The sequence below is a fragment of the Cavia porcellus genome, unplaced genomic scaffold (assembly GCF_034190915.1).
Source record: "Cavia porcellus strain 051 isolate PalLab524CR breed Dunkin Hartley unplaced genomic scaffold, mCavPor4.1 scaffold_10, whole genome shotgun sequence".
Classification (NCBI taxonomy): Eukaryota; Metazoa; Chordata; class Mammalia; order Rodentia; family Caviidae; genus Cavia; species Cavia porcellus.
The window spans coordinates 76,949,866-76,963,583 of NW_026947493.1; the positions used below are offsets into that span (position 1 = coordinate 76,949,866).

At 33.9% G+C, this 13,718-nt stretch overlaps 1 protein-coding gene across 8 annotated transcripts in view; it reads right to left on the bottom strand.

The window, feature by feature from the left end:
- Csmd3 (CUB and Sushi multiple domains 3) overlaps nucleotides 1-13,718 on the bottom strand; it is a 1,082,130-nt gene that overhangs the window by 510,414 nt on the left and 557,998 nt on the right. For all 8 annotated transcript variants that reach the window (XM_063257640.1, XM_063257641.1, XM_063257642.1 and 5 more), the window contains 2 exons: nucleotides 12,258-12,361; nucleotides 206-318 (listed from right to left, as the gene is read on the bottom strand). In XM_063257640.1, coding sequence (XP_063113710.1) covers nucleotides 206-318; nucleotides 12,258-12,361 — 217 coding nt within the window. The remainder of the gene's footprint in view (nucleotides 1-205; nucleotides 319-12,257; nucleotides 12,362-13,718) is intronic.

Genomic DNA, 13,718 nt, shown 5'->3' on the forward strand with positions numbered 1-13,718 from the left:
AATGAAAAAAAAAAAAACCTCATTTTATATAAAATAAGTAGGATCATCATCTTTAGTAAAAATGTGAAATGATTTTTGTTATAATATATTCTCACTTGTGCTTTAGAAAACGTTTTCAGCTTGGTAGATGCAATTAAACTTGAATTTAAAAGTATTCTCTGGTGGCATTAAGATAACATTGCTCACGGTAGCAAGTTGTCATTACCTTTGTAGTTAACCTTGAAGCCAACAGATCCAACACTTTCATCTGTTTGAAGGTGCAGCCACATTTGGCTACTCATGCTCACTATCAAGTCTGGTACAAAGCTGCCAGTCAGCCTACAAAGAGATGGACACAGAAGGAAAAGATGGGTTATTAACAAACTCTCTGCGTGCAAATTATGAGGCAGATGTGTCTCTCAGTATTCTCTGTGCCAAGAAAAAAAAAATACTGTCAGAAAAACTTACAGGTCTGTGTTGATGTAAGAGACAAATTACATAATTTAATGATCAAGTTCTATCATTTTAAAAATATCATTTTATATGTTTAACTAGGTTAGCTCTTTCATATCCCTGAGGCAAAATTACTATGTTTTAGACCATCAGAGACCTACATTTCTTTTGAACTAAAAAGAAAAGATAATCTATATGAATTTTCAAGTATTTTAGCACCAAGAATTTATCTCAATTTATCCCTTAAAATTTAGCAGAACTTTGTTTGAAATATTATGAAAGATATTCCAATACTATATGAGAAACAAATGAACTCACAAATAGTATTATTTATCCTTTCATATGGCAGATGTTGAAAGTGTGAGTCTTAATATCCATCACCTAATTGAGAGATAACTTATATCTTATTTATTGTAAATAGCTTTATTTAAAGTGAGTTGCTGCATGGTTTTTTTATGTAGCATAAATGAACTTTTGCATTAGTAATCTCCCATTCATTAGTGTATAACTTTATAGAAGGGAAATTAGTTCATACTTTATCATTAATAACATTGTAGTCACATATATGAAATGAAGTCAAGGTTCATACAAAGGAAGAAAGCAAATGAATAAATAAGGCCATTAGAAGAAAAATCTATCAAGAATAGAAAGAAGAGGAAAACTGATTCACTGTAGTCAATGTCCATATTAACAGAGATTCTAATTCCAAGCTAAAAAGACAGGCTTCTAAAAGAAAAGCTATTGAACGCTTGCCTACTTTATTGGTCAGGTCACAAATATGGATGGAAAACTCCATCAGGAGAGAAAACATAACGTTTTGTTTCATTATTAGAAAAAAAATCTAAGACTATGGTTAATGCCTGTCTCTTGGATCTGTTACAATTCTAGCTGGGTATGGCAGCACAGATGACTCCATCCTTGAAGTAACCATGGCCACAAGATACCTTACTTACTATTCAGCCACCAAACCTACAAAAATGGCATCAAAATCTGCACTACCCTGTGGCTAGGACTATATCCACAAAGCCTAGAGTATTTGTTAATGCAAATTTACCCCAATGAAACCTAGTAAAATACAAATTATTTATGATTATTATATAAGCTATTGAGGATTATTGTCAAGATATCGTGTTACTGTGCTTATTAAGGCATCACACATGCCAAGATACCAAGATACTATATGGTATTATGAAACTATATTAATTATCTTTCTGTCAAAAAATTAAAATTATAAAACACACAGATGTATGTACATTGTCCATTGATCTGGGCAAGGTGTGGATGAAGCGCAGTGAAGGTTTATTTAAAACATATTTATTACATTGAATTTCATATTGCCTTTAATCACCCTCAAAATTTTCCTACTTGCTTCAAACAATTAACTTATCATTTTTGCCACGTTCAAGAGCAGTTCTGGAAATCCTCTTTAGTTAGTGTCTTTAGTTATGCTGCACAGCTGTTTTGATGCCCTGAATCAGTTCAATTCCTTTACCTTTCGTGATCATTTTAAATATGGGCAAAATCCAGATGATTCCAGAACCATTACATAAAATGGGTGTGGCACACCATAATGTTTTTGTGAATGATTTTTTATTGGGTCACACTTGGTGGCAAGTCATAAAATATTTGCCCCCAACTCAAAAAGATGGTCATTAGAGGGGACTTCCACAGCTGCTCCAGTAAACAACAAGAAAGATGGGACAAGTATGTGCAAAGAAGAACAAGTATTTCGAGGAGGATTAATGGCAAGGAGTCTTAAGGCAATAAATTTGTTAAAAAAACTTAAACATTTAATGTATTTTTATCTTGTCTCATACGTTACACACTATCATTTGAAACTTCTTTTCATTAAACTTTGTGAATTTTGAATGAAGGACTGGAATTTGCTGAGTTTTAGGTAGTGGCCTTACAAACTATAGTGGAGAGTTTCTGCAACTTTATGAGGAAAAGTAACTAAAGCTCAGGGGCACGGGAAGGCAAAGTTAAGCGCAGGCTGAAGTGGGGTGAGAGCTCCTAAAAACGTGCACCAGTTCAACTATACTAAACAGGCCAGCAACCTACGTAAAAAGGATCCTGGAAGCTGTTTTCTGGAAACATTTAATCATTGCTTTTTTTTCTATCATCTTGTATTCCATTTACTTCTGAATGACTTTAACAGCCTGAAACCTAAAGAATACCATTTAAGCAATTCCTAAAGTAGAACTAATACGAGCAGGCTAACTTACTGCCTTGGTAAGTTACTCTTTTATTGATCATGGTTCTACTTATTCTATTTATTGATAGTGCTGGGGAACATAAAATCTAAAAAAAAAAAAATACATACTTTGTATTTTTCCTTTATCTAAATACATATAGAGAACCTGCACCAATTCTGTTATAAGCTTTCTTTTTCTTTCAGTTGTATGTAAGTTGTTCCAAATATGAAATGAGACTCTTGCCCATTGTGCATCCTAAGAATGCCTTTCCTGGACTGGAGCCATCTCTTTGAAATGTGGACATCCAGGTAGGGTCTCCTGTCTCTTTCTTCCTGTGGGAGTCCAAATGTAGACACAAGGCTCCATGACATGACTTTCTGCCTCTCAAGAAATAGAAAAATATTACCTTTCCTTTTGGTAAAGACACCAAACATGTACGTAAGGGGTTTTTGCCTGGTTATATAACAGGATAAGATTCTTTTTCCTTTTTAATTTCCTCACCAGATTGTTGAAGATGTTTATGACCCTCTGGTTGAATCCTTACTCAAACAAAACAAAACAACCTCCCCCCGCCTCAAAAAAAAAAAAAAAAAAAAAAAAAACCTGTTTCATTCTCCTGTACATTTGTGGAAAGGATTCACTGCCCTTGCAGACAACTTTATTTTTAAATCTATTTTGTCTCTACTGGTTATCTCATTTAAAACCCTGCAGTTGCGTGTGACTTCCGGGGCTGATTCCTCCTATCTTCCTTGCAAAGGCCTTGATTTAGATTCAAATGTATGATCCTCCTACTGTGGTAAATTCTGTGTTTAGCTCCTGATAAGACATAAAGGGAATTGAGGGTCACATTGAAGACCTTAATCATTCTCCTAACATACTGAATTCAAGTTTCAAATAGTTTTAAGGTATATTAACATATTTTTTGGAACTTTCTATTCCAGATGAAAAATATTGTGGCGTGTGAACACTTCCGGGCTAAGGAATCTCGCTTTGTATTCTTAATGAATTCTGATCTTCCTAACTAGGCTTTGCACACTTGAATAAAAGAGTAGAACCCCTAAATAAATGCATTCAAAATTTCCTCAAAAACTGATATAGAATCTGAAATAAAATATAGGATCTTTTAAATTTTTTATAAGGCTACTTTCCTGATTTTTCTTCACACATGTAACTTCAGCCTTTCATGGAAATACATGTAATATTTCCTCTTCTAATAACATGCCATCAAAAGTGATGTATAAGATATTTTGCAAAATTCACTAAGTGTGTAAACTTCACTAAGGATGGTATTTATTGGAAAATATTTCAACAATAGTAAGAACCCTAAACATCATTGTTGAGTACCATTTGAAAGAATCGATGATTATAAGATTAATATAGTATTAGCATCAAAATTTTAAAGTATGGTAGAATGATAATCTTATACAAATGTCAGAATATTTAGCTGGGAATAAATAATATTGACTAATTTTATTCATTGACATTGGCCTCAGAATGTTTTATTTATTGATTAATTCAAAGGCATAATGTGCATGCAAGTTTTTATCATAATTCTTGTGACCTTTACAGATGATTATTTGTAATGGAGATTTGCTTTTTGAAAACTGAATTTGGTGTGCATAATTTCAATATATGCATTATTTTATTCACTCATAGATAATTCATTGTATGTACTCAAATCTTTAAAGGCCTTGTTTGTAATATTACTACTTTGAGATGAAAGTCCAGCTTATTGACTTTGAGATACTTTTTGAATATTTGGCCCTAACTTATTCTTTCATAACCATTTTAAATTGGATATCACAACACAAGTATTAATGATAGAAAAAAAACTAAAGTGTTTTAATCGTTCTTGCTTAATTCAGTGCATGTAAAATAAACAACATATATAAAGCAAACCTGAAGTAAATTGCTTTTTTCAATGAAAACATCAGTGTTTTCAAAATAGAAAGACAAAGCAATAGTCAAGTTGAGTAATTCTCAGAGAATAACTAACCACTCCTATATTTAACAGCTTGTAAGTAATCAAATTTAAGAGAAAGTATTTTCATGTTTCAGCCTGAAGTAATCCTAGGTCTAAGAGAATATATTTATAACAATTGCAGGTCATTAGGATGACTCTATGAGAAGTCTTGTCCTCATGATAACTGATGCTTTCAATTTTATTTTTTCCTCGATGTGGACTGAGTAAGTATCAAAATCCTTTAGATCTACAAAGCTCTAGGGCTCATGACATGTCTGGGTTAGTGTCAAAATTATGGGTTGCAAGGAAAACAATTACATACAGGACATGTAATTTATAGTACTATTTATAATGGTCACCTAAGGAGTCAAATGCAAAGAAAGTACAGGAAATCTGTCCACACACTAAAGACCTAGGAGATCTAGTGGAGGGCCTGGATCTCATGGAAGTATCCTGCATGAGTTCAGCTGAGGACCTACAGCCCATGACAATGCCTCCAATGAATCCAGCTGTAAGCCTAGAGCCCACAACAATGACTCAAGCCTGTCCGTCTGTTTCATGCATCTGTGCTGGGAAGGCCAAAGGTCAACCATGGAAGCTGGAAAGTCTGTGCTAGTGGGTTGAAGGATCCTCAGCCAGTAAGGCTGAGGATTTTGCCAAGGCTGAGGAGCCAAGAGTGATACTCAGAATCAGAACCAGGACTCTCTGAAAAGTACCACAGCCATCGTCAGTCAGTCACAGCCTCCGATGATAACAGTTGAAAACATATTAGGAAGGCAGTGTGACAAACTTCTTCTGGAGATTGCACAGCACACATCCCCCCCTCTGAAGCCAGGAGGTGATACTTAAAGAAAGAACCAAAGCTCCCCCAAAGTAAACTGCAGCATTCTCAGGGACAAGGTCCAGAGCTCCTCTGATGATAACAGCTGAGTTCATAATAGGAAAGCTTCTCCAGGAGAACCAACAGCTCCAAACAACAACATATAGGAGAACCCACAATGATACTCATCCTTTCCAGGTCTCCTTTTTATGCTGGCAACAGTCCTCAGGTGGGATATCAACACTCAGTTTCATGCTGATTCAGCACATCTGGTGTTTAGGTACTATCAATTTTCAAACCACCACAGTTAGTCTTTGCAAAGGTTGCTTTTTCCTGACATTTCTTAGTGAGTGTACATTGGGGAAGAATATTTTGTCTCCTCTACTACAATTTATAGTATCAGCCAAAAGTTTTAATCAAGGTTTGCATTAAATATTTTATGAACAGCAAGATGATAACTATAGTCACTAATCCCTAAATTTATCATCTTATCATTAACTCTAGTCTATATTCTTCTTTCATTAGCTCATGGCACTTTTGATAGCTGGGATAGCAACAAACAAAGATGGGGAGATAAATTCCCTTGATGGTAGAAATTTTATTCAAGGCAAGTATCATGTATATTAGCATGATAAATGGAGCCTAAATTTTAAAACAGAAAAGTTTTGTGTAGTTTAAAATAAAGAGAAGGTCTTACGCAAAGCTTGTCAAAGCTATTCTTTTCAGGAAGCTAATATGACAGATATTAACTAAATAAATAAATTTACATTAACAGAAATATGTGTAAATGTATTAAAAATGTATTAAACATAAAAATGTATTAAAAATGGAACTATCAGGGAATATTTCTGTTAGTCTTTACTAACATGTGTCTGAGAATGAAATTTTGCACTGTACCATGTTCCAAAAGCAATCATATAGAAAAATTTTGGAATAACTAAAACAACATTCCACCTGCCCCTGCTTCAAGATATTTGCTGAAATAAAATGTCAGTGAACATCAATGCATGCCCACACAGTTTCTACAGCTGTTCTAAGAATAGAAAGCTTTTGTGTTTTGTGTGTTTTCACTTTATTAATCTCTAGGCATTAGCATGAATCCAATAATAAAACATGCAGAGAAAGGAAAAAATGGAAGGATGATTACATGCTTAGTAGAACACATTCTTAATTCTTCTGTTATATGAAAGAGAAAGTGTATACCGATATTTATAGCAGCCCAACTCAGAACTAAATCTTGGAGATGGCCTATATGTTCATCAACAGATGAATGTACAAAGAAAATGTGATGTTATGGTTGATACACTTGAGAAGTTTAGAAGTCTAACAAAGAGACTCAGAAGGGATCCAGGGTTCCTACTTTGTAAAAATCCTAATCCTGTGCAAGAGATATTGTTAGTGCTACACTGGCCCTGGTGGGGAAGAGGGGTGAGGTATGGGGGGTATAGTGGGAGCCTCTGCACAATATAAGGGAGGAAAAGAGGCTTGCTCTTCCCCCTTTTTGCTCTGGCTGCTTTTGCTAGCTGCTGCCTTGAACGGTTGTCCCTGTGCCACATCACCCTGCCTTGGAGTCAGCTGATTTCTCTGTAGTGAGGTAAATAAATTTTTCCTTCTTTCATTTTGTGTGCCAGGAATTTTGTCCCAGCAACAAGAGAAGTAACTGAGATGTGGTATGTATACACAATGGAATACTACACTGCCACCAAGAAAGTAAGCTTGAGTCATTTGCAGAAAAATGGAGGGAGTGAGGAAGGAGGTGGAGGAAAGGAGAGGAGAGCAGAAGGGAGGAAAAGAGGAGTGTGAAAATGAATATAATTGAGACACAGATATTGCAAAACACATAGCAGAAGTAATAAGAAATACATAAATTGTGAAATTAAATTTCCATCGTTTTAGGAATTTTCAATTGTAAACCAATATTGAGAACTTGGCAATGCATGTTTGGATGGGAGGCATATAATAATGTTATAGACTACTTTTTATACACATAAATGAATACTTTAATTTTTAGAATCGACATATTAAAAGAAAGTGAAATACAAAAATACTATTGATATCAAATTCAATCCTTTGATTTAAGGAGAAAAGGATGGAATGTTTCACCTAGTTAAATATGTCAGAGTGAAGCAAATCCTTTATTAATTAGAATTTATAAAATTACACGCAGGCTGAAGTTATTTCTTGATAAAGTATTTCAGATATTAGGAGATATCTTCTGTTGTAGATACTTTCCAAGTTGAGTATGTTTTGTTATTCTTAACTTTATTTTTAAGATACAGAGTCTTGCTGTATCATCGAGGTTGGCCTTCAACTCCTGTGTTCAATTAATCCCCTGCCTTGGCCTCCAAGTTACTGGGGCTCTAGGCACATTATCAGAAACCCAGGTTAAATGCATTTATTGTTTAAAAAATGATTTTGGTATCCTGAATTACATTTCAGTTTAATTAGTCAAATTAAAATACACAAAATGTCCGGAGATGAATAAATAGGTTACTAAATAAAATGGAGACTAGTTTTTGCCATAATACAAAATCAAACAAACATTATGTAAAATAAGTTTCCATCAATTGGGGTTTTAAATGGTCCTAAAAATGTGTCCACTGTATTTATAATGCTCTTCTCAGGCCAGAGCCGGATGGGCCTCTTCTCTGATTCCTGTCCTGTCCACAGAGGGCTCTAGGTCAACCTTAGTCTAGCCTGTTCTTGCCAGGCACCTGTCTTCCTGGGCCAAGATCTGTTTCCCCAGGCACACAGCAGACCATAGAGTGGTTTGCAGACCATGATGTCATAGCACAGAAACTGAAAGGAAGCCTTTCACAACTGTATGCAATATGAGAATATAATTTGATATGTGGTGAAATTCATAATAGAAAACCAAATGATACCATCTTTATATTTTATGGCATTTTTCTAGGGATTTATTTTTCTTTCAGTAGAAAAGTATCACTTCAAAAGAGATTGGAACAAAATACAAATTTATATATCTGTTTCTTCAAGAAGTGCTGTTGTGGAACACACAGACACCTGAGATTTTGGAATTCTCTGCTCTCCTCACATACATAGACCTCTTTTCAGAACATGTGTGCACCTCAGGCCCACTGTGTGACTTTTGGATGTGGGTGCAGGTGTTGCAACTGTGTGGGGCCGAGGAGTCCTTGTGCCTTTGGAGGTCATGCTGAGGCCAGCAGTGAGCACAGCTAGCTTCAGACTGAAGGCTTGACTGGCCAGTGTCACTTTATCCCAGCTAACAAGGTTAGTGCAACAATGGTTTGTTGAGGTAGGAGGGCAAGACATACAGTATTTGACTGATTTTTATCTCAACATATCATTTTAATAGTTTTTACATTCAACAAGGTCAGTTTTAATTTGAATTCTTGCTTGGGGCCATGCAGTACCATAGGTTTGCCTATAGTTGAAAACTTTTTTTTTTTTGTCTTTTTCAATTTTATCGGTACCAGGGATCGAACTCACGACCGCCTGCTTGCAAGGCAGATGCTTATGCCGCTGAGCTAAATCCCCAGCCCCTATAGTTGAAAACTTTTAGCTTATTAAGAAATGTACTTCAGGTCCACTCAAATTTAGAACAGCTTATTTGTTGGACACAAATTCAATAAGTTATCACAAAGTTCAAAAGAATTTTTCATCTAATTCAAAGTGCTTAAAAAGTGTAGTCAACCAGCTTCAATTTGAACAGTGGGCACTTGGGAAGGTCATCCTTACTCGAGGAAAAGAAAGTTATACAGTGCTTTCAGAGGAGGGTAACTGCTTCTGATGGTGAAATTCAGCAAAGTTCTGAGAACAAGAGAAACATATTCCCTGGTTGTAGAGGAATGCATAATAAAACAAACTTTTCATAATAAATACAACTCCACAGCGAGAAAGAGAGAGAGAGACAGAGACAGAGACAGAGAAAGAGAGACAGGGAGGGAGAGAGAGAGAGAGAGAGAGAGAGAGAGAGAGAGAGAGACAGACAGACAGACAGACAGAGAGAGAGAGAGAGAGAGAGATGAAGTACAGGGGTGCATAAACTAATGACACTATGATAACAATAAAGTGAAAATAGGGAAAATATAACGCCACTTTATTTCATTCCTATAACATCAGCAGAAGAAAAAGCTATCTTCATAAGGTATGCTTTATCTTCACTTGGGATAGAAGGGTACTTTCTATTATCATACTGGTCTGACTCTGGCTAGTTAAGCTTGGCTTTACTTTCTTTAAAAAATGAGGTGCACTTGGTTATCCCATGCTTTTGGTTTCCTCTGCTACTTGATCTCATTAGCTCAGGACAAGACTTACAATTCACCTCACTTACATCTTAATGTAAATGGAAACAGGAGGATCATCATTAATTGGTACGAAGCCATTAATGCAAAATTTAGTCAATTTTGGGGAGCAATCAAGCTCAAGGGAGAATGAGTCCAGATTTCCATAAGCATATATGATAGAAGCAAGTAAAAGATTGCTTCATGTTTTCAAAGAAATTCTTTCCAGGAAGAAAGTGCTTACTTTTTAGATAATTAATGGTCATATTTAAATATATGCAGCTGTTCCTCTCACTATTTAAAGGTATATTGCTAAGATAATTGCCTTGCATGTTTTGAATTTCACAAAAACATTATATTTATGTTTTCATAAAAAGGTTTGTATCTAAATACAATCCTCTGAATATGAGAGTGCTGGTTTTACTCACAGTCTTTTTATTATTTAAATATAATAGGTTTTTCTTCCTTTTTTTCCCTCCCAGCTCTTTCTTACTCTCAGTAAGGGACCAATTTGGATCTACAGCATGACGTATCTCAAAGGTGTTATTTGTGGAATGAAGCTATAATTTTTAATTCTTCACTGAACATGTGCTATTTATTGCAAAAATATGATAGTGTACAGACATAGGTACTTGATATTATTTTCAAAAATAAGTTTTTTTATCTTATTAGTACAAAGATTTGTCTTGCAAAAAGAATACAAAATAATATATCAGAAGTCACTGTTGACTTCAAAACTTGAAATGGAATAAAATATGTATGAAGATATAGATACAAATTCCCTATAACAAATGTGGTCATTATGCATACCAAAATTGTACCAATGGACTTAAATAAAAAAAAAAACAAAAAAGATTAAGCTAACTAAGTTTTGTGCTATACTAGGTGCCACATGCTTAAACTATGGTAGACCCACATGGAAATTGCAAATGGCCCTAGACGATCAAGTGCAAAGTCATAGGAACTAGTAGCTATGAAAATACTATCCCCTCTCTAAAGAGTGCAGAAGGTGGTTCAAGTAATTTTTGCCCCCTGAATATCCAGGCATACCATCACCCATCAGTCTAAAGCAATCACATATTCCAATTTTATATCATTTTCAGTTCTCTAAAATCCTGTACTTGACAGACCAAAGCAAAACACAGCAAAACACATTTCAAATGATCAGATTACCTTCCACAGCTGCCAATTCCCAGTACACTCCTACTCAGTATAATGAAATCTAAGCTATATGATGTAAAGTTAAGGAAGTATGGGAGGAATTATAAATTATTTATTGCCAAATCATCCCAATTTAGTAAAAAAAAAGCTCAAGATGTTGATAAGATGCTGATGATTATTGGAAAGAGAATGATTAAAGTCATCAAAAAATGCAGCAACCTATCTGACCATATAGAGTAGGCAAAGTACTGGATCTCTTCTCCCTCACCTCATCACAAAATGGAAATGCCATAGCCAGAAACAGACAACCCTCTGTACTGGTGAATGACAGCCATAATTAGAGGGAGGGAAGGATTTAAAGAGGACGTCAAGGATATCTGAGGACAAGTGAAAAGAGGATTTTGTGTTTACTTCTTGTTTTTTCTTGGAAGCTAAGAACTAGAAGGTAATATACACAGTATAATATACTGTGTATAACCATTAGCTTATCTTTGACTTTTAATTGGAATCTAAACTAACAATAATTAAGGAAATCTTAAAAATTAAAAAAGACACACACACATGTGCACACACATGCACACAAACACACACAGAAAGAAAAGGAGAGCGAAAAAAGACAGAAAATCAGCTTCTGTACTAGTTATATATGAACATCAACATACAGAGATAATCCTTCCATATCCGTGACAAAAATTATATACATGATAATAGGATTATCCCTTTGAATTGCTTATGGTGAGAAGAAAAACATTTTCTAACAGAAAATTTTTTCTAACAGTAATTATAACATCTTGGTGTGCATAAAGGTTCTCTGGTGCATATAATAAAATGCACATTATTTGGCTTAAATTCTAGATATTCTGATTTAATCAGTCTAAGTGTAAAAATCTGCATTTTGTGGCTGGGGATTTAGCTCAGTGGCATAAGTGCCTGCCTTGCAAGTAGGTAGTCCTGAGTTTGATTCCTGGTACCGATTAAAAAAAAAAAAAAAAACACACACACACACAAAAATCTGCATTTTAAAGAGTGCTAAGTAGTTATGATCCATTAATGATGAAAAACAATGTATTTTGAGAAATATTAAGTTACATAAGTGTAATCCTCTCCCAACATGGAGGAAAGGTGCACATTAGTCATAGATTTCTCAGACTCTCAGACCTGAGAAGAAGGATTAAATGCCTGTTACTTACAACTTCCAGGTTTAGTGTATTTGGTTACAGAAGCCGAGGGTTAACAAAATAAAGTGTCTCAAACTTCACTGAAAATAACCTCATAAAGTGATTTTGTGTTAGTCAGTGATAATAACTAAGCTACTATGCTTTTTCTGTTTATGGTAGTTGGAAAAATCAACGTAAAAAATTGAGAATAAAGCGTAATAAATACCAGATGGGCTCAGATAAAATGAGACATTGAGTACTTACTCTTGGAGCACTGTCCTGGGATCTCCAACTTCGCCCCCATCACCAATTGTCAGAGTATCATAGCCAATCTCAAGATCAAATTCTTCAAAATTTATCTGGATGACCTAGTAATAAACCAAAATAAATACCTTGAATATATCATACTATGTAAGAAACACAAAAAATAAAGCAGTAATAGAAAAATATTATAAATGCACATAAGAATATATATATATATATATAACATGAATTTCATATCAGCATGACGTCATATTTCTAAATTTCAAATATTATATCATTAGAGGGTTTTAATTTCTGCATTGAACCTTTCATGTTAAATTTTCAATGAAATGGCATGCTTCTGTTTATAGAATATTCTTATTTGAAGCATGATTAATGCAAATCTACTTTAAAAAGACATTATAAAAAGTACATGTAGGTGGGGAGTCGTTTTCCACACATTTGCATATATTTTTTATAAAGCTAGCATGTAAAAATTGTGTGCTATTTCCATTAAGTAGTAAAAGTTAAAGTTAGAACCAAATTGAATCTAGATCACTAGATATGATGGTATTTGGTTTGTTTTTGTATATTTTTGGTAATAGAATCCTTAAAATATATTAAAATATGTTGGCAAAACTGTGAATACACACTTGGAGAGACATTATGACAGGATATATAATAAAGGATTATATTTTACTGAAAAATGTTTATGTGCTTATACATTATTTATGTACTTATGCAAAAATCTGAATTTAGTTAAATTGCAATTATTCAATTAACTATTTAAAATATTATTAAAACATGGTAATTTAGAATCAGTACAGAAAGAAATTACATACTTTCCAATATACAATCATGCCTTGAGCAAAGAAAAATTTTTAATAATTTATTATTTGTCATATGATAAGAAAAAGACTTTAGATTATCAACATTTACAGAGAATAAAGAATAAAGTCTCTTTAGCCATAGTAAATACCAGTAGTAATAAATATCTGTACATTTATTAAAAATTATGAGAGACTTTATATCCTGGATTTTTTTGAGCCCTCAAACAAAGATAATTGTAGATTACACTTATTTCTTACCTTTAAAATATTTTTATGTTGGCATTAACTATTTGCTTTGGTCAAATACAAATCTAATTGAAAAATGTCAAATTGTGAAGTTTGCATTATCATAACTTTTCAAAAGTGCTCCTTTATGGCTGTTAATTGTAAATACTTTCAATTAATTGTCTTTCTATAGAGATTTAAGTCACTTCCATTTTGCCATTATAAAGCACGTGATTGTAAGCAGTAATATATCTTATGGTTCACATTATTAAATATAACTCTATGTAATATAGTTTTCATTTAATAAAATAAAACATTGTATGACATAGATTTGATTGTTCAAAATTGCTTTACAATTTAAATATTCATAATTTTTTTGTTGTTTTTTTGAGACAGGGTCTCACTATGTAATTCAGGCTGGCCTTAA